This window comes from Falco punctatus (assembly GCF_963210335.1).
Source record: "Falco punctatus genome assembly, chromosome: 9".
NCBI classification, from domain to species: Eukaryota; Metazoa; Chordata; class Aves; order Falconiformes; family Falconidae; genus Falco; species Falco punctatus.
In genome coordinates, this window is record NC_137589.1 from 23,063,189 (window position 1) to 23,084,520 (window position 21,332).

A 21,332-nucleotide genomic window follows, 5' to 3' on the forward strand; every position below is an offset into this window, starting at 1 on the left:
ATGGACTACAATTACCATATGGCAGTTTTTCAGTAAAATAACTGATATTTTAGTGAGCAACTTCATACGTTTGCAAGAAGACAGTTTTTCTGGATGTAACTTGTAGCTGTAGTTTTAAATCATAAAGATGATGGGTATGTATGATTTTCCCATATGTTGATTTGTATGTTCCAAGGTGTGACAGATGTTGGGAGTGTCTCAGACTTGTCTTGAACTCTTATATATTTTTCTTTTTTAGATGTGCTGAAAGACATTATGACACCGCCAAATTTAACTGCAGAGGTACGTTTTTACTGTCTAGTATGTGTTCTCCTCTTTAAACTTCAGTGTTTCTGAATGAAGGTACAAGGAGGAGCTGGTGAATAGTAATGTAGGGGATTTGGGCACAAGGAATGATGTCAGATTGCTTTGAGTCATTGAAGAAACTTGCTATATTCTTGATGCTTTCAAAAAAGTACGTTCATCACAGTTAACTAGATCAAGATCTAATGAGGCAATCAAGTCTACGGTTGCAAGTTTTTGCAGAATGGGTTATATAGAAGTTTCTGTTCAATTCAGTTTGCAAACTTTCTGTAAAATTTAGATGTGAAGTGTAAGGAAGACTGATTTTTATGCAGAAGCATCACTTAGAATAAAAATGGAGAACGCTTAAGCCACTGTCACTATTCATATAAACTAGCTTTTTGAAGATCTGGAACAAAACTTCACTTGGTTTAAAAAAAGGAAATAAAAGATTTAATTCCTATGTGATGCCTCTTGAGATGAGTTGGTTCTTAGACACTACCAGAACCAGCAGGGAAACTTTTAGGGGCTCCTTTTGATCAGAGCCTTGGTGGGTAGAAACTGATGTGCCTGTTTTGTCAGTAATAACTCCCCAGGTAATAAATAAATATGGATTTACCTTTATTCTTTGTGCAGAGGAACATCTCTGTGCATGGTAGTAAAGCTTGTAGTTCCTCTTCATGCAGTACTTCAGAATGATTGGGTAGATGAGCAATACTTTTGTGTGCACAATTGCAGGAGATAATAAATCTCAGCCTTACTGGCTAATACTACATCATGGCAAGGGCTCAACTTCTTTTTTTTTATTGTTGTTTTAAACCATCCTTCTAGTTGTAAAGGGGTTGTTTAGAACGTGACCAAAATGTAATTGGCTGCTTTAATGTCTGAATATAGAAGGACTGAAATTGTCATGTTGAAGTCATCTTCGCTTCTGATTTGCTCTTACGATGTTGAATGACAGTGTCCTGAAACCTCACTCAATACATACAAGCCAGAAAAAAAGTATTTTAAGATCTGCTTGAGCAATACTTGGGGTAAGAGGAGAAAAGACATAAATGAAAAGGGACATGTTTCTAATATGTCCAGAACATGTGCTTGCTTTAATTTATGCTTTTTATTTTGGGGATGCTCAGATCCCTTAACTGTCAATCCCAGCCCAAAATGTTGTTTGTGACAGCACCTTTCATAGCTCTTCTGCAGAAGACGACTGTTACAGGGAGCTACATGTTGCATTTTTTCTTTTCATTCCTGAATTATTTACCTTAGATAACCAGATCGGTGACTCCAAACATCCCTTTGCAGACGAGCAACATTTCTACTCTGAAAATCTTCTGAAGTGAATTAATTTCAGAGGGAACTTCTAATTTGTACACTTAGCATGAAACACCATAGTAGTTCATTATTCAACTTGAATGCTCTTGCATCAAATTCAAAATCAAATGTTGAAAGCTCTTCATCTTTGCATGCTAGCTTTCTGTCTGGGGTTTTTGCAGTTTCTGAAGTACTTCGATGCTGGAAATTGTCTTCTGCTTTGCCACAGGCTTTCCTCTTTGGTTTTTGTTTGGGGTTTTTTTCTCCTTTATGTGCTATGGGATTTTTCTTGCAATGTCTAGGAGCTTGGAGAGAGTAATCAGAACTGTTCTCCATACTGTGTGCTCCAGTGTTAGGAACCAAAAATCCATGGAGGATCTACACCCTCTCAAGGACCCATTCAAGATTGCGCAGCTTTATGTTTCCTGAGGTTGCTTTCTGATTCATAATCCCTCTGCACCATCGCAGGGCACCCATTTAATCTGCTCCTCATTCTATCTTTGAAGAAAATACTGCAAGGTTTGCCTCTGGTCCCAGATCTTGGAGAGCATCTTCAACATGCTGTTTCTAGCTGGGATTTTTCAGGCTGTTCTTTCAGGACTACTTTGTCTCACCTTTTCACTGGAACCTTACTGGATGTAGTTAAGATAGACTCAGAGTTGTATGGACAAACTTGTGGCATCTCCTAACAGCTTCTTAGGGGTTTCTACATAAACTTCTCCTTCCATTTACATCTACTGCAAAAAGTGACATCTCTGTAAGTTCACATAAAATGATCATTTGGGGAGTGTTTGGATCTTCCATGTGGAAAAATTTATTAGTGTGTGCTCATGTTCGTTAGCCTTTGCTGCTTCTTTAGCAAAGTTTATTCACTTTTATCAGGTTTCCCTATTTGGTCTTCTGGGAGATTAAGTGGGCGGTCTGTACTGTGAGTGAATAAACTGTCCTTGCGGATCCTGCCGAAAGGCTTTGGATTTGTGCTGCACAATTTAGCAGTTCCATAACTTCATCCCTCACTTCTGCTCTTTAAGTCCTTGGGGATTCATCAAAAGGAGTTTTGCATGTGTGATGAGAGTAGTACTTATGAAATGAGTACAAACACTAGCCAAAAAATGAAATGTATTCATTTTTAGACCAGAAAAGGAAATGGTGTTTCTAGCTGGGAATTTTTAAGTGAACCAGGGTTGTATTTATAAGATCCCAAGTCTGTTGATCGAGAATTGAGGCGCACTACATAAAGTGCTGTTCTCTTGATGAAATTAATACAGCCTTATGTAATTCTGCCAGTTAGCGTGGCATTGTCTGTCCTCTTATCTGAGGTGTTAGAGGTTTGGGGTTGAGTGCTTGTCTCTGCTTACTGCTTATTTTTTGCTCTTTTGAGTTTTCTTTCATTTCCTGCATGCTTGCTTGAAATTCTTTCCATCTCTAGATGGAAAAAAAGTGTTTGTCTGCATATATATATATCTGTATAAGAAAAGGGGCAACTTTGTTCAGTGGTTTGACTTTAAAACCCTGAAGTATTGCAAGTGCCTTACATGAGATTTCTTTTTCAATTACCATTTTTTAATAGGGAAATTGCAGGCTTTTGTTTCAAAAACAAAAACCCAGAAAATTTGTTTTGAGCAAATTCTGAGAGTTTATCCCTACCATAGACCCAAATGTGCCCAGAATTTTTCAACAAAATTCCTGTTGTCTGATCAGTGACTGAGGTCTGGCCCTGTTTTCTCTCAGCAGGTAGTCTAATTATTGCTGGAGTAATGGGTTTTCACAAGGTTCTATTTTGTGCTAAAGCTCTCTTAAGTTCTAGAAAATTCATCCTGTAAGATGGTGGAGTCTGTGCAACTCAATAGTGCGGTGAAATTCTCTTCATGTAGCAGGATGTTTGCTTATGTATTACTAGAGAAGCGCCTGCAATGCATATAATATGCAGTACATTGCTGAATAATATTGGAATAAAAAAATTATGTATCTATATGTAAGACGGGGAGTGTATTTAGAAAGTTAATTGTTTGCATGCGTACCACAAAGTTCATCTGTCTAGTTGAGCTTGCTGTAATTTTCTTTTGAGATTTTGATAAATGACTACTTCTCATTGCAGTTGCACAGTACCCTTTTGAAGACCATAACCCACCACAGCTAGAGCTTATCAAACCTTTTTGTGAAGATCTTGACCAATGGCTAAGTGAAGATGACAATCATGTTGCAGCAATCCACTGTAAAGCTGGAAAGGGACGAACTGGTGTAATGATATGTGCATATTTGTTGCATCGAGGCAAGTTTTTAAAGGCTCAAGAAGCCCTAGATTTCTATGGGGAAGTAAGGACCAGAGACAAGAAGGTGAGCTCTTTTCTGTTCTACCTGTATACTTATGCTTTTCCTGCTCAAGTTCAATTTGAATAGTCAAGCCCTTTAAGAAATAATTCCCATCAGTTGTGATATCTGATTTGATTTAGCTCTAACATTATTGGATCAGTGCAGCTGTTATCAATGAAAAAGCTTACCTAAGCAGCAGTAGCAGTTAGTTGCAACACTAAAACAGTCTGGTTTTTTCGTGTCCTGTTCAAGAAGATCTGGACAGTTTATTTTAAATAGCTTTTTAAATAACATTCTGCTGTGTGTCTCATCAAATGGGCGGTTGATGAGTGAACTTTCTCATTCAGCATTTTCAGCCCAAATAAGAGGATTATTCCAGCTTGTTTTGCCTGAATGGATGAGTTGTTCATCTTCTCAGGTTCTCTTAACTTCTGTGGTGGTGTTTGGAGATATGTAGTCATTACAGTGCATATTACAGTTGAATATCCCTACTGGAAGAGTCTATTTTTGGATGCCCCTTTTCAATAAAAGGGTAGTTAAGCCCGGACGTTGGCTACCTCAGAGCCTGCTTCATGAGGGGCTGCCATTGAGTTTCTTCTACTTCTCCTGAGGAGAAATGGGAGGATCTCATTTCAGATAAATGGTCATGGCTACAAGAGCTTTCTGTTAAGACCTTGTTAGTGGTACAGACAGACTTAGTAGTAACTGTATGTTGGACCTTTCTGGCATGGTTATGCCTCGTTAATGGGCATTGAACCTCCTTACTTGAAAGCCTCTCCAATTATAATGTGTGACTTACAGGGTCACTTCAGCAAGCTTTCCTGCTCATCTTCCGTCATTTCCTTGTGTATGGTGGAAGAGCAGCCCAGCGGATCATCCCAGCAGGGCAGTTTCAACCTACTCAAGTACAGACTCCTCTGTATCCCTGTAATATTTGCATAAAGTGTTAATTTCACAGTGTGTAGACCTATAGTAAGCAGAGCTTCATGTTTGAGGGCTTGTGAGAGCCAAGTGTCACATACAGAATTTTAGAATTTGGCTGTTCATTCATTGGAAGGAGCAAATAACTATTTAGTTTGCTCTCTTTTACAAGATGGAGCTGTTATTGCATGTACTACTGAGAAGGTAGTTGCAGTGTAGTACTAGAATGGAGACATTGTCGGGGTTTCCCATCAAAAAGTTGTGGCTTTTGGTAAGAGTGAATGATAGTGAATAGGAATGAGCTGTGTGATGAATAAACCATGTAGATTACTTCTACTGATAAAGATTATCTAAGGAGCTGGATAAAATACCATGAAAACTACAAAACTTAACAAATCTGTGGTGGAGCATGTTGTAGCTGTTTCCCTTTTGTAAAAAAAGGGTAGTAGTTCTGCATGTTAGTGTGTTGAGGGTAAGGTCAGTTAGGTGTTCATCAGTACCCCAGTGGTACTCTGGCATGTTTGAGTTAAGGGAGAGCTTAGTAAACAGGAATAGTGAGAGCCTTGTTTAGCTTCACTGTAAATATTGTCTGTAACCAGCAACTTTGTTTTGGTTTTCATGTCTTTGCTGGAAGAGTTGATTTCCACATACACACACACACACCCCAGCTCCACTTGAGCATGGTTATCTTTATGTGGACAGTGGGCAGCATGTGATTCGCATAATCCTTAAAGTAGTGTTTATAGACAGGTATGTCAATGCAAGTTCTAGGAGCGTTTTCTTCCCTCGTGGTCTGTATTTCAGTCTTATATGTCAAGTGCTGCTCTCTGATTTGACACTTCACCAAACCTTTATATAACTGACTTCCTGAACTCAAAGTAAATGAGGCATCAAAAGAGCTGTTTGCACCTAGGGACAGGAAAGTGCCTTTTTTTTTTTTTTTTTTTTGTTGCTGGACCAACACGTGTATGATGAAGGAAAATTGGCTTTAATTAGGTACCATATTTTCTTCATTTAAAGCAAGCACAAGGTGTGCATTTTGTGTATAGCTGCTCAGAATAGTGTAGCTACAATTGTTGTTGCCATGAATATGCATAGCAAACTGATTCTTGAGAGGGCTTAGTCCGTGCGGGCAGGAAGTGTGAGTCTGATTGCAAGAGGAAGTATGACTAATTGGTCAAGAGAACAACCTCAAGTACTTCTGTAGCAAGCCTTTCCCAAGTGCCTGCTGGAAGAAGCTTCATGGAGGCCTTTGCAACATTAAGTGAGAGTTGTAGTTGCAGCTGACAGTTGCTAGATACTCTGTTAGTGTACTGTTGTCCTGGGAAAGGTAGGGGGGAATAAGACACAGCACAACTGAGTCTACAAGTCTGTCTATGACCAAAACCTGTTGGGTTTTGGTTGGTTGTTGTCTCCCCCCTGCCACCAAGCTGCCTTCTTTTGACTTCTGTAACTCATCATAGCGGGGGGGGGGGGTGGGGGATGGGGACGGATGTGATGGGATGACTTTTTCAGAAGGAAGGAATGATAAAGATTAGAAAGTATTGGCTAAACATTTGTGTCTATCAGTCACCACAGTGGCAGTAGAACAGGACTGATTTCTGCTTTCTCTTTGAACCAAGGGAGACCAACTGTTTGCTGAAGTTGGATAAGGAACTCTAATTGTCCAGCTTATTTACTGAGGTAGGGGAGAAGTAGACCCCAAAAAAAGTCTTCTAAAAAAGCTGCTGCTGCCACTGTTTGAAATGTTTAGCTTAGCACCTGTTTTTTCCTTAAGATGGACACTGAAATACTGTTGTGATGACAAAAGACTGACAACTTACCTTTCTCCAGCTGGAGAGGTCTTTATTCCTGCTTCTGCCTTGAAGGGTTTTATGGTGATGATTAGACTTGGAAGGAAGCAATCTAATCAACAGATAGGTATCAGCTGGGAACAACTATTCAAGTGCCTGAGCTGGAAATGATCTATTCAGGAGTGTTTTTTGACTGTTATACCATTGTATTTTTAGGAACAGCTCCTAATAGTGGTGTAACTGAACAGGAAATAGAAACCAATTATTTTGTGCGAGGAAGTCTCAGAATGACGCTGAGCAGGGTTGATATCTAGTGTCTGATGTGTCAGAGCTGATCAGTTGTGATGCCCGTTTGTTCGACATACTCGGGTGGCAACCTCAGCTAAACCTGATGCCCTAAGCCTAGTCTGAGCCTGCAGCTTCAACATTACTCTCACAGTAGGGCATGTTATTAAAGTGCATGTGGGAATATTGCTTCCAAAAATGCTTGTTCTTCATAATCCTGCCTGTGCTACATTGAAGAGAACCAGGAGCAGCACCTGATATCTTTGGTGATCTCTACACAGCTCCACAGTACCCTGTAAAACTCTGGGATAGGGACTAGAGAAGTTATCTATTGTCCATTTAAAAAATGATGGTGGGGATAGATGGGAACTGTAAGGTACTTGAGGAGAAAATACTTAAACTACTTCCCTTTTCTTTACTCTTCTTGAGTAAAAGTAAGTGGGGGTTGATTTTACCTCTTGGAATATTGGCTTGTTATGAAAATGTTGTGCTTTGAAATCAGACCTTTGGAAAATTGAGAACTTTCTGTTCTGTTTCAGTGTGGCTGGTTCTTAGGATCTCAGGGTAAAGGCTATGTCTCCAGGGAGAAAAAAATCTCTGGCTGGAGGGGATAAAACTGCCCTCCTGGCTGAGAACTGGTTTTGCTTTGAGATTGACTATCACTTTATATAGCCACAAAAGGGACTGTCTTCCCTTCATTCTTGTCAAAGCTCTGGCTGTCCTGGTAAGGCGTGCTTCTCTGTAGGGCGCATGCTTTATGGCATGAAGAAGCTATGAGCAGAGAAGGATTTTTTTTTTTTCCTTACCTGCATAGTTTTCTTCTGATTGGCAGCATTGGCAAATTACTGATGGTTTGCTCTGAAGCTGGGATTTTCTCAGTCATGACGCTCAGATCCCAGGAAGGCAAACTTCAAAGCCAGCTTAAGAAGTGGGTCTGGTAACTATTGGGATGACATCTAAACAAAAAACGTGGTCGTTGTAGAAGGTTACTTAAGAAAGTCATTGTAAAAGTGCTGTAGGGGAAAGTCTTTTGTGTAATTTAGAAACAACTGAAGTGTTAGGGAGACATAATTACCAACATTTTTTTTTTTAAATAATTGCAGAAAGTGAATATTTTCATGTGTGCAGAACAGGTGCTTACTAAATTAAAACTACTCTGGCACTTTCAGCTTATAGCTGTTTTAAGGTGAAGCAGGTATTAAAACTGTTTATAGCAATGCTGTGCTGTAGGTTTTGTGACCAAAATGATCATAGATTCTTACATGAAAACCTTTTGTTTATCTCCAGTTTATTGCAATGTCCCATTTAGTTTTAATATGGAAGTTTACTTACTGATGTGTTGCAAGTACTATGGGTTGTTATAAGCTGTGTAATGTGTTTTCTAGGAAATGAAATTATTTCTCATTTCTATCACTTTTGCTTGGAAATATTAGCCATAAGAGCTTTAAAACTGTTTCCTTCCTTGAAATTTAAGTTGATTTAAAATCAGTAATAAAAGTGTTCTTTGTTCAAAGCAAGTGTTTACTTCGGTTATAATTCAACTGAGAAATGCTTCATTTAACAGTCTGGGCTATTGAGCCTATATTAATGAAACTTTCTACTTTTGTTTTTGTGAAAATGTTTCAGAAGGGCATTTTTTTAGTAGAAGGTAGTGTCGGTCTTGAGTACAATGATACTGACAAACAGGATTAGAATCATTTGACTTAAACTGCTGTTGAAATGTAATTCCTGTATTGGTGCTTAAAAATTAGAGTATGTTCAAGGTGCCTCCTGCTTAACATCTGATGCGCCGCCCCCCCCCCACCCCCCCCCAAAAAAAGGCAGCAGCATGAAACAGTTTTTTAAATGAACCTCAGTGTGTTTGAGGTGTTTGTCTTTAAGATATGGAAAAAATCTGCATTTTTTTGCCTCATTGCTTGAGATGGATGTTTGGGGATACATACTAAAGTAACTGGAAAACCAGTGTCCTGCTTCTGTGCTGGGTACTGGTCGGTAATTAATTGCTTGGTGTTGGATAATGTGTGCAAACAGCTTCCTTTTAAATGCTCTGCAGGACAAGTGCAAGAGATGTGGACACGTGTCTAGAGAAAAGGAGAATGTGTGCAGAGGCAGTCCTTTGGTTTGGAGGTGGATTATGTCTTTGCTTGTCCCTAAGGTGCCCAGAATAGTCCATAATGAAGAAGTTGTTGAGGGTTGGCATGAGTTACTGTATTGAATACCCACATGGATGGGTTTCTGTGCAGTGTAGAGAGAAGCGCATCACTCGCCTGCTTTCTAGATACTGCCTGCTTATATGCTTTACTTTGTCTGCCCGTCTCCAGTGTAGCTGCTGCAGAGGTATACTCAGCTTAAATCACAATGGTTTATTCCAGGTGCTACAGCTACCTTTTCATTCATAGGTTTTTTGCTTTTTAGTTATACTCTGAGGTAATGGGCAGGACCTGTATTAGTGATGCTAATAAATGGTCTTGATGGTTTTTGATGTTTTGTTTTCCCTCTGTTTAGGGAGTAACAATTCCCAGTCAGAGACGCTATGTGTACTACTATAGCTACCTGTTAAAGAATCACCTTGATTACAGACCAGTGGCACTGCTGTTTCACAAGATGATGTTTGAAACAATTCCCATGTTCAGCAGCGGAACTTGCAGTAAGTACTCAGCGACCCCTTTAACCTCTGTTAGCTCTTGTAAGGAAACACATCAGCCTCTGAACTTGGTTTGGTTATGTGACAGCTACCATTCTGTTACGTGACATGAAAAGCTGCACATCTTGATAGAGAAGATGATACTTAAACACTTCATGTTCCAAAATCTGCTGGGTTAGCATGGTCTATTGCTGGCACCCTCCCAGGTGTATTAAGTTGAGGTCTGTGAAGGACTCATAGTTGTTTCACCACAGTTTTAAACTGGAAAGCATTAAACTGGTTTGAAGATAAGTGATGCCATATATGTATTTGGGGTTTTGCTCCTTATTTCATAAAAAAGCCTTTTTTTTTTTATGTAGCAACTTCTGGGAAACATGAATTGCTGAAAAACACTTGCTTAATGGTGTGTTGGCTTCAAATGCAGCAACATCATTCTTCCCATGATGTTTAAAAAAGAATAAATCAGTTCAACTGGGTAAATACCTAACTAATTCTGGAAGTTTTCTTTATATGGAGGCTTATAAAGTATTAGTACACCTGTAAACAAATAATCTGGTTTGTTGATACACATTGTGTTAGTAAAGAACAGCAGATTCCTTGAAACTTTGAGGTATAAATAGAAATTCACTTCTGTCCTTCTGTGGGCTGCATTACAGGGCAGTAACTGCCTAGTGTTGTGTGTTCATTTTTTGTTAGTGGAAAAAGTCTATAATGGTTTTGCTATGGGCATTACTGCAATGTGTAATTAATTGCAGTGCCTCCTGTGGCTTTGATTAAAATTGCACTATTAATATTGTAAAACAGTACCTGAACATGTAATGCACATGAAAAACAATCAAGCAACTTGTTAGGCTAGCTGTATTTACAGGACGAGGAGGAAAGGCGGAGCCTCTGCCAAAAAACCTCTGCCTCTAGGGTGGAGGTTACAGATTTCAGCAATTAATATAATTACTAACTTCTTTAATGTTTTGGGTACACTGCACTATACTTGTGAAATCAAGCTGCAAGTATGAATTACTTATGTGAGCATTAACTTGTTTGTCCGCACCAGGCTATCAGCATGCCATTTTCATAGTAGGATACTGGGATAAACAAAAGATTTGATAAGCACCTGAGTAACTATCTTGGTTATCAACTTCAGCATCTTTGTGTACTGTAATATTTTAAGTCTCTGGAGTTTTCAGTGATATTTCAGAATGTGAAACCAATGGTCTGTGTTACTACTTTAGTCGTGTTATCTACTACAATTGTAGTCATTTTACCAACACATGATAAATTTTAAACTGACTTCCTTGTATCTTCCTTCTGTTTTAAAGTCACTGACAAGTAGAGTTGTGCCTCTTGGGCAAACAAAGGGATGACAGGATTTCATGGCTCTTAGGATTTTAGGGAGATAAGTAGCAGTTTTATAGCTAGGTCATTCAGCAAGATAGTGTGGATATGCTTGGTAGGAACTTCCACAGCTCTGCAGGGGTGGTTTCAGGGTGGCTATGCATTCTACAGCAGGGTATGGTTCGATGTGTATTGGTCTAGAGAGCAGCCTGCATCTGATACTAACAGAGAAGTCTGGAGCAAATGCAGAAAATCTTATTTGTTTAAGTTGTATTTAGTATTTCTGGCTTTCATGCTGGTGTCTGGCAATTTCCAAGAAAATCTGCTTAGGCTGCACCAAAAAAACTTGTAATTTCAGCTGTTACCCCTGCAGATTTAATTTGGAAAGGTATGACACGACTGGCACTTTCTTGGTGATGGTGATTTACAGTACAGACTTACGGTCTGTGTCTATATAGTTGTCAGTAGTGGTTGGTTTGTGTGTTAGTGTTAGATTTTGTCCTTGGTTTTGTTTGTATAACAGTTCTGTTTGTGTAAGAGTAGAAATCAGTTTGTGCTGACATGACTGCCCATTCTGCAATTCAAATACAACACGAGAGAATAAACCACTTCAGTTACATCCATACAATTTGGCGATGAGAGGCAATATGCAAGGAAAAGTCAAGAAGTTGTCACTTGATGTAGTTGTTTCTTACTATATTAAAAAGAAACTACAAGTTTCTAAGAACCCTGTGGTTGCTTGAGAGTATTGCTACAAAGGACAGAAATCTGTTACGTTGTTTCTAGTAACATCTAGCAAAGTTGGATGTTCTGCAGTGCTTAACTGTTAATAGATATTTATTAACTTACAAAGTATTGTAGCTCATGATTGTGATTTTGATACTAATATTGTGCTTTTTAACACTTTAAGGCATTTCTTAAGAAGTGATGCTCTGTTTGTGTCCTCAGATCCTCAGTTTGTGGTGTACCAGCTAAAGGTAAAGATATTCACCTCCCCTTCAGGACCCTCAAGACGTGAAGACAAGTATATGTACTTTGAATTCCCTCAACCTTTGCCGGTATGCGGTGATATCAAAGTGGAATTTTTCCACAAACAGAACAAGATGTTGAAAAAGGTTGGTTTTCTTGCTTTTCTGGAAAAAGTTGTCAAGCCAATCCTAATGCAGGGCTGGGATGTTGGTTATTCTTCAGTGATGGGTAATCACAGTATTTAATTCTTTGATGCTTTTCCCAAGGAGAGAATCTACCACAGAATGAAAGCTGGATATTTTGAGAGTTGGTGAGATTAAGTACAAAGGTTGGATAAAAATTATACTGGATATGTATTGCAGTCTTTTGGGTAGTAGTGAGTAATCTAATTGAGGAAGAAATATTCTCATTCTAAAAATAGATTTGCATACTGAGCAAGTTAACTCCAGCTGTTTTCTTCACTAAATTTTCCTAAGGTTTGAACAAGCACAGAAGATCCTGCCTGTGTGCTGTTGGCTGATTTCTACCCATCTGTCAAATATGGTTGAATTTCTGAGATAATTGAGTTCCTACACACTTTGTAGAAGTATCTCTGCAAGCTATTCAGCCATCTCTCAGTTCCCAGCTGTAATGCCTTGACATTAGACGTTCAGAGAATTCACTCAACTGAAAATTTTATCAGTGTCTCAAATGTAGAAAAAATGAATCTAGAACTTATTTTGACACCAGAGTCAGTGAATTTTTAAAGACTGATGCCTCATCACTGGGCTTTGTTAATTCTGGTGCTTGTGAAACTAGCTTGCATCTACCAAAGTGAAAGATGAGGATGAGACCACGTTGATTAAAGGCTACCTCTGTACTTACTACTTGAAATTATTTATGAGTAGTTGTTCATTATTTAACAGTTTTTAAAAAACTAAAGAACATTAATTGAGCAAATTCTGTGTACAGGCAAAGCATAAAAATAAGAAAATACTTGAGTGGATTGGGAGACAAACGTAAGTGATTAAGTCTCTTGTAACTGTGCACACAGGCTGTACCTACTAGGTGTGTGTAAATACACATGCACACTATTTTGTGGGCTTGTTCAGTTACAGGGTATTGTTAACTAGTTTAATGGTGTAATATCACTAGCTAGAAATGTTGTGTTGTTTATGTGCTGATGACTGCAAAAGTTTTTAAGCAGTTTCTTAATGGGAATATTTCCTTCTTCTGCCTGTTTAAAGAGGTGTTTTAGCTTGTCAGCGTGGCTGTATGCAATATGGAGAACTGTAAAACACAGCGTTTTATAAGTAGAAATTCTACTTTAAGTCAAAATTAAAATTATTGACGTATAAAACTGCAATGCACTGGAGCCAGTTTTGAGGATGAACTTTTAAAGGAGTACCCAGATAAGTACTGTGGGCTAGACGTGAGGGATGCAGGGAGGAGATGAAACAAAACAGGACCTTGTCTCAGATGTTTGGGTTTTATCTGGCCTGTGTCCCGTCTTAACTGTGATTTTGTTGTTTCTTTACCATAACACAGTAACACATGGTTGCGAAAGGACTTTGTAGGAAGCATTGTGCTGCACTGCCCCTTCCTGAGTAAGCCCTTGAAATGTGAGTGCAGCTCAGATGCTGGATCTTGACCCTGTAGCATCAGGAATGAACCGCTGTATTCATTTTATCTCTATAGAGAGCACTGAGGTCCAGTGACAGTATAAGCTAGAGCTCCTCGTTACCAAATAAAATTTCTATAGTCTAAATTCAGTCTTCAAGAGTGTGTGTAATTGTCTGCAGAAATGCAGCAAACGTGTTACTATACTGTAGTTTCATTTCAGGGTGTTATATCAGTCATGATTTCATTTCTTAAGAATTTCTGTAGTTTCTGAGTAGCTGGTTGATTTTTTTTGTCTGTTCTTATCAAGTACCCTAACTATTCAGATTCTGTGTATTACAGATAGTGCAGAGGTGCTCCTTTTCTGAATGTTTTGAGACTGTTAGGGCTGAGAAATGCTGAGATGGTGAAAGCTCTTTTCACATCGGCTTTTCTGAGAGATAGTAACTCTCCCTTCACCAGAAGGAAGTCTTTTGTAAAGAAACTACCTTGATAATCTGCCTGAAAGATCTGTTGAATGTAGTGTCTAATTGTCATCACCCTTGCGTAAGAATGGAGGCCAAAAGAAAGTAGGTTTATAGTGTTACTTCTATGAAGACCACCTCTGTTAGCTCTACTGTAAATGCAGACACAAATTGAGAGCATATTGGACTGGGTCTGTGGGTAGTATTGGGTGTAGGCATGTTAATCTGTTCTATGAAACTGCTGATGAGGTCTTCATATAGAGAATTAGTGAAATGCTGCGTCTCTGACATACGCTTTGGCACTAGAGGAGATCCTTCCACATGGTCCTTCTGACATTTTTTGTATAAAGTGGGTTAAGATGGAAATAGGGCAAAGGTGAATATCTGTGGCAGAAAACCTACCTTGGCACAAGGTTGAACATACTTCTCTGTACAAGTGTGTCGTGGTTTAACCCTAGCTGGTAACTAACTACCATGCAGGCACTCATTCACTCCCCCCTCACCCAGAGGGATGGAGAGGAGAATTGGAAAGGAATGTAAAAGTCGAGGGTTGATGTAAGAACAATTTAATAATTGAAATATAATAAAAATGAAAGAACAATAACAATGATGACAGTAAGTTATAGTGAAGAGAGGGTGGGAAAGAATAAAATCCAGAGGGAAAGGAAGAAAGAAACATGTGGTGAACAATGCAACTGCTCACCACCCACTGACGGATGCCCAGCCAGTCCCTGAGCAACAATCTGCACACCCTGGCCAACCCCCCAGGTATATGTACCAGGCGTGATGTCCCATGGTATGGAATACCTCTTTGGCTAGTTTGTGTTGGCTGCCTTGGCTGTGTCCCCTCCCAGTTCCTTGCGCCCCTCCACCGTTTTTGCTGACAAGGCCTGAGAAATGGAAAAGTCTCACATCAAAGCCAAAACACAGCACTGTACTAGCTCCTAAGAAGATAATTAACTCCATCCCAGCTGAAAACACGACAAAATGTTTCACATCTGTGCTTGTTCCTTTTCTAGATAAACTGACTTTATGTAGTTTTTACTCAAAACCCCAAAAGAGAGGGCCTTCCACTGTGGAGACTTATCACATTTCGGAGATGATCACCTAATTAATGAAGAACAGCATAATTAGGAGTAGCAGGATGTTATCTTTCAGAGGTTCTGTTTTATTCATGCATGTTTATGAAAGCTGGAATTACAGGTCTGTTGCCTGACACTGGTTCTTGCTCTTCCAAGGTTTTCTATTAGCAGATTTATAGGTAGCCCCCTAACAGGTTTTCTTGCATGTACTTAAAGGCATCACATATCTGCCAGTCTGCATTTTAACCTAATCAAAAATCTAATAACGTTAAAAGTGTAAGTCTTGATCCATTCTGGGCCTCAGGCTGGAGGATGGCTATGTCTCATCTCTGTGTCCTCCTGCTGCGCCTGGTTTGGTGTTTGATACCACTGATCTCAGCTGAAGTGCTCCAGTCTTACTCGCCTGTACTTGCTTTCATGTTTTTTAATCCTCTGAAGAACAGTAGCATTATCTGCAGAGCTCTCTAGTATGGAGGGTCCTTTTCAATTTGATCAAGGTTGTCTTGGTTAAAAGTATTGTGCGTGAAAGAAAGCAAACTTGAATGACTGTGTGACTTTGTTGACACTGCAACACTAGGTGCTTAATGTGGAATTTGAAGTAGTAGTCAGTGTCCTGTTTTTTTAATGGCAAAACTTAATTGAAGTAAATTCAGTGGCCAGCAAGAGCTAACCTCAGCCAAAGGATTATTTGTACTGGTGAGATGTTGGTAAGAGAGTGACTGCTTTGAAAAAGTTACCCTGTTTCAGCTCTTCCATAATCTGTGCCATCTGGCATCAGTTAGGAAGTCCATAACTCTTGGTCTTTTCTTGCTTAATAATGTTTGTTTACTTTATTCTTGGACCATTTCTTCAGTATGATGTAGCTACTTCCTTACAAGAATGAAGTACATGCCCATATGAGAACAGAATGGCTTGAGGCTCCAGAGTACTTATATGTGAATTTCTGATGGATAGAAGTTAGTAATTTGGGGGGTGGGGTGGGTTTTGAGCATTAATTTTGTTTCTCTGACTTGCAGCTTGGCTGTTCTTCCATCTCAAACTGCTGCCGTAGTCTCTCCAGGTTTGCTTCCATGTATCTGTGTGAAGCATTTTTCTTCCAGTTATTGATGTTGACATGATAATCTTAAAGTATTTGAGTGTCCTTATATCACTTGGCTCCATGAGAGTGTTTAAAAATAATATGGATCTCGTAATCTTCCTGCCTGAAGAGCCTGGGGGTAAAGGAGCCTTTTTTCAAGAGTCCTCCCAGTATAGATGAGAGGGAAATGGTGTGGGGGTTTTTGTAAGTAGCCCTGCTGTTTTATACCCAAACTTTAATGTAGGCATGGCTGACAGCATTGTTCGAGCTTTTGGGTATGACATTTCGTCTCTTGAGTCTGTATAGATGAGAAGTTCTGCTACACAGCTCAAGAGGACTTCGGGTGATCGCTGTTTAGCAAACGCTGAAGAATGGAAATGTCAGAAGACTTGAACTGTTGATCTGAAAATGGTACAAGAAATTCCATCCCATGACTATGGGAAGGCTGTGAGGCCAGCATGGAACAGGTCGAAACATGATTTTCATTTTCTGATTGATGGATAGCATCTCCAAACTTCCTAGCTGGTGTTGCAAAGTGATTATAAGTGCCTGTAGATATTTCTGCAAAATTAAACTCTCAGGAGGATATGGGAACTCCTAGCTGATGGCTTAAATGATCTTGGATTTGGATCTCAGTCTGCAGTTAGAGGCAGGTATCAGCTCTAGAGTGAGGTGTATTTTTCTGTCAGAGAACTGAAAAACTGTACAGGGTAGGGATAAGCATCGTATGTCAAAATAGTGTGATTAAATCCGCTTCTGTCTCGCGTGTCTGATACTGCACTGTAGATTTTATTATATGATTTGGTAATGGAAAGAAACACATCTGCAGGTTTTTTAAGGCAGATGCCTGTGATGTAAGTGGAAGTGAAGCAAAACACATTCAAAAAAGCCTCTAGCTAATACTTGTTTTCAGAAGCCTATTTGTTAAATTGTGTTCCTTTGAGCACTTGGTGTGGTATTCTGATTTGTTCTATAAAGTACAAGTTCAGTTCATGCCTTGATGTTTGAAGTTCCTATCTTTGGCCCATATTATATCAACTTTCTTTGTTGTCTCCCGTGAAATATTTTGGAGCCTGATGCTTTAGCTGAAGCTGGCTGAATCCTGACTTTGAATAATGAGTTTTGTTTGTCAGTGAAAGCAGTGACACAATTACCAGCCTTAAAAATGTATTCCAAAAAACATGACCAAGTCTTCCCTCAATTTGAGTGGCCATGCCATGTTCCAGTACCCATGAACTTAATTTAAGCTAATTAGTGTAGTGGGAAAGGAAGGAAAATAACTCGATGCTTTAAAAAGCTGGAGGAAGATAAAAGGATAAATGACCAGCTTAGCCAAGCTGTATTGTTTAGCTTGAGTCCCTGAAGACCGCTACAGATTTATCCCAGGGAAAACAGATTAAAAGATGTCTACTGAGGAGTTTGTAATCCGTCTTGTCTTCTCCAGACTCTTATCAGTAAAGCTGAGTCTCTGCAGTTTGTTGTTCAGGCAGGCCCTTAAGTGCCAAGTTCTTCTTGGTACTCCTTGGTTCTGTGCCACTTGATGAAGTTTAAGGTGAGGCATGACAAGACCATGCCTTCTGCTTCTGTTGGCATTGTTTACATCCAGTGGCCTTGTTTGCTTTGGCACTGCTTTCCTGCAAAGCTGCTTCAGCACTGTTGGTATAAGCCATTTTCCATCCATCTGCTGCAGCATGTTCATGAGCTTTGTCCTCTCCTCTGCTGGCCTCACTGGAGGTGTCAGGGGTGGCAGTGAGGACCAGCACCAAAGTGCATTGCTGCTTCTGCATTGTGGTCCTGAGGAAGGATGAAACATAGTAGTACCATCACCACAACTACTAGAGGTGGGATCTCCCTTAGCTGTGGTCATGGGGTGTTAATGCACTTTCTCTAAATCCTCACTGGAAGGATGGTGTCTTCACCAGTGGTGAGGCTGCAGGTGGTATATCTCCCTGCTTATGGAGCTGTTAGATGCTGGTAATATCAGGCCAGACTTGCCTTTTCCTGCTGTTTATCGCAGATGGCAGCTGGACTCCAGATCCTTCCTGTTCTGTAGCTGGAAAGCTGATGCTATTAGTTGTTTCTGTTTTCACCTGAACTGGTCTTCCGGTTAGGCAGGAGTAGCTATCTCGTCTCCTTGGAGGACTATGTATCTTTTGAGGGAGGCATCATCTGGGCGTAGGAGGAACCTGGACCAGGTTACTGTGAAGATGTCTTCATGTGGATTTTACCTGCTGCCACTTTCTTCATGGGACATCAGCAGGCAGGGTGATGACTCATTGGAGCAGTACAGAAGAAATAAATCCTCTTGCCCAGGTTGTTCATCCTCTAATACCAGATCCTGGGGTGGGCATTTTTAAGACTGTTTCTGAGGCAGTGTTAGTGGAGAAGAGGGTGCTAAGTGTGTGAGCAGTTTGGGCCGGGCAAGAACCTACTGACTGCTGCCTTACGTGGACATGCTCCAACAAGGTTTCTTCATAGTTGTGATGGCTTGAAGGGACTTGGTGGCAGTGGCAAACATCTATTAGTCTCCCAAGACAACTGTAATTATGTATGTTAATTTGATAGGTTAACCTGATTCCCAAAGGTACTGGAAAGGCATGTATTGAAGTGGATGATCTTTTAATACCAGAAGTGTTTCTGACTGAATTATTTATCTTTTGTCTTTGCTATTGCACTTCCTTACAGGTTGGGGGTCTCTTAGGTGCTCACAGAAATTCACACAAGTTGGAGGTGTTTCTGTGTGCTTCACCTACAGTGTGGAAAATTGGTGTACTGACCTTACATAGAGAAGGCAGGTTGAAGTTGTTTCATCAAGCACTTCCGAATTCCCAGTACTTGTGTTCTTACATGTTTTTACTAATCTGCGAGGAAGAAGAATTAAAGAAATTAAGCAGGACTCCAGCTCTTCCCTGCCCCCTTCTCATGGGCCCAGGAAAATTTGCTGGTGCCCGATCGCCTTCAGCAGGAAGGCATGCTCATACGATGCCCACTAGACCCACTTCTGTTCCACCTCTGATTCCCCCTGCCACTTACCAGCAGAGATGAATAGCTAGGAGGATGGGGCAGGACCTGGATTTTCAAGTAAGAAATTGGTTTACCAGAGAGTTCTAATTCCAAAGTAATGTAAACTAGCTCAGGAGGAGCTGGTTTGTCTTCTGGTCCTGTATCATATCAGTGAGTGTTAGATGCTGGTATGTGCTAGCTTTGTCACCCCTGCAGCTTTAATAGAAATGCCTTTGTACTGACTATTGTGGGAAGATTGGCTGTTTCCATTTTGGATCTTTTGCCTGAAAACTCAAATCACAGCAAAATAGGTGGTTTCATTTGTAAAGAGGAAGTACATGTGGCTTAGTTTCAGATGAAGTGCTTAATGTGCTAATCGGGACCAACCTGCTAATGGTAGTTGATTTTTGGAAACATCAGCGCTTGACTGATGAAAGTATGGCAAGTGATGGAGAATTAAAATGAGCATTCAGTGCATTCTACGGGGCCATTTAGCTGAGGGTTTAGAGGTGAACTTGATGGGCATACCGTATTTGGGGATTGTCTAGCCAAGAGCAAAATGTTGTTGCTTGTGAGTGTTATCTCCATATGTGCTACCAAACAACGACCCTGCTAGTCATAATGATGTGCCTCTAATATACTGGCTGGTACCAGCTGGTTCTCCAGTGAATTTTTTAAATCATTGATACGTTTATATTTTTACCTGTTTGTACAGGTATGCAGTGTTGTAGTGGATAATCTAACTTATACCTTTCCAGCTGTTGTTGGTCATCTGTCAAATTCTGCTTAAGTTGAATTTATTTAAAACTGTCAGTACCCCATCTTCTCATTAAAAACCTCCTGCTGAGTAGAAGGACAGCAGACACTTCCAAAGTCTGACTTCTTAGTACCGGTCAGCAAACATGTGACTGGTAGAACCATCTCCATAAAGCAGTAATGAGTCCATTATGATAGGAGTCCTGTATTTGTAGGGTGGTTTTGGCCATTACAGCTATTTCTGTATAAAAATAAAGTGTTCCATTAATGCAGGAAGCTACGGGAGAGGATGTTCTCTGTTGATAAATATTACTCACCTAAGCTGGTTCACCCACATTGTCTGTTGGGTTTGGCTACTGCTTAGCAAGGTATGAGCAAAAAAAAGTACCTTTATGCCTTGGGATTACAAATCTAACATTTGTTTAAGTTATTGTCATTTGCTTTTTTTTTTGTAGGCATGATAGATATGTTCTAAACCCAACATTTTATAAGGAGTGGCTTCGAAAAGCGTAATTGGTTACAATCGAGTTTGATTAATGTAGATTTCTGCGTGTTATCTAGGCGAATTGGTGAAAATGTCTTTCATGCAATGTAACCCATGATGTACTGTTGTCCAAACAAGTTTTGTCTGATATGACCAATTTGTTTTTGACCAGATGATGATATTAGTCTAATTGATGTGTCACTAGTGAATACTAAAGCAATGTTGTTCTTTCTGTTCTTCCTCCCCCAGGACAAAATGTTTCACTTTTGGGTAAATACATTCTTCATAGGACTGGATGAAAATTCAGACAAAGTAGAAAATGGAAGTCTAGTTGCAGATCAGGAACTTGATGGTATTTTCAGTACAGAGCGCTCAGATAATGATAAGGAATATTTAATCCTTACATTAACAAAAAACGATCTAGACAAAGCAAATAAAGACAAAGCCAACAGATATTTCTCTCCCAACTTCAAGGTCAGTATATATTATGTGTAAACAAAGCTGAAAAGCTGAATGACATTATCTGATTTATCTGTTTTGCCTTATGGAGGAACCAGTTGGAACTGCTGTCTATGTAGAAATTGAATTCATGAGTTAGTATTGCCACCACTTAGCAAAGACTATAGCTTTAAGTTTACCTGCTTTTTGGGAAGCTGATAGATGTTGAGAGACTGGGAGTAAAGTCTTCAGGTTGTTTCAAGTATTTATCAAAGCCATTAGAGATGAGTAGTAGGAGGCCCAGAGACCAAGGTAGCATCTTCCCTGTACCAGCTGCATTGCCATGAGCTCTGAGCTTTACACAGTAATTCCTGAGTTGATTTGCAGAGGTGCCTACTTCAAGGGATTACCTTAACCTGTGAGTTCAGCTTTGAGGAATATGAGCCATTGCCAGCACTGTTTTTAAAAATGGAAAAGGCATTTTCAAGAGTTTCAGCCTTTTCTAACTTGCTCATAAAATATCAGTTAGACCCCAGCAGTGCTTGTTTGAAGGTAATGGTCGTAGTTGCTTGTTGGAA

The 21,332-nt window shown here is 39.8% G+C and overlaps 1 protein-coding gene across 1 annotated transcript in view; it reads left to right on the forward strand.

Annotated features, from left to right (window-relative positions):
* Positions 1-21,332, forward strand: part of PTEN (phosphatase and tensin homolog) — a 48,326-nt gene that overhangs the window by 25,082 nt on the left and 1,912 nt on the right. The window contains exons 4-8 of the mRNA XM_080401703.1: positions 239-282; positions 3,692-3,930; positions 9,411-9,552; positions 11,830-11,996; positions 20,566-20,790. Coding sequence (XP_080257829.1) covers positions 239-282; positions 3,692-3,930; positions 9,411-9,552; positions 11,830-11,996; positions 20,566-20,790 — 817 coding nt within the window. The remainder of the gene's footprint in view (positions 1-238; positions 283-3,691; positions 3,931-9,410; positions 9,553-11,829; positions 11,997-20,565; positions 20,791-21,332) is intronic.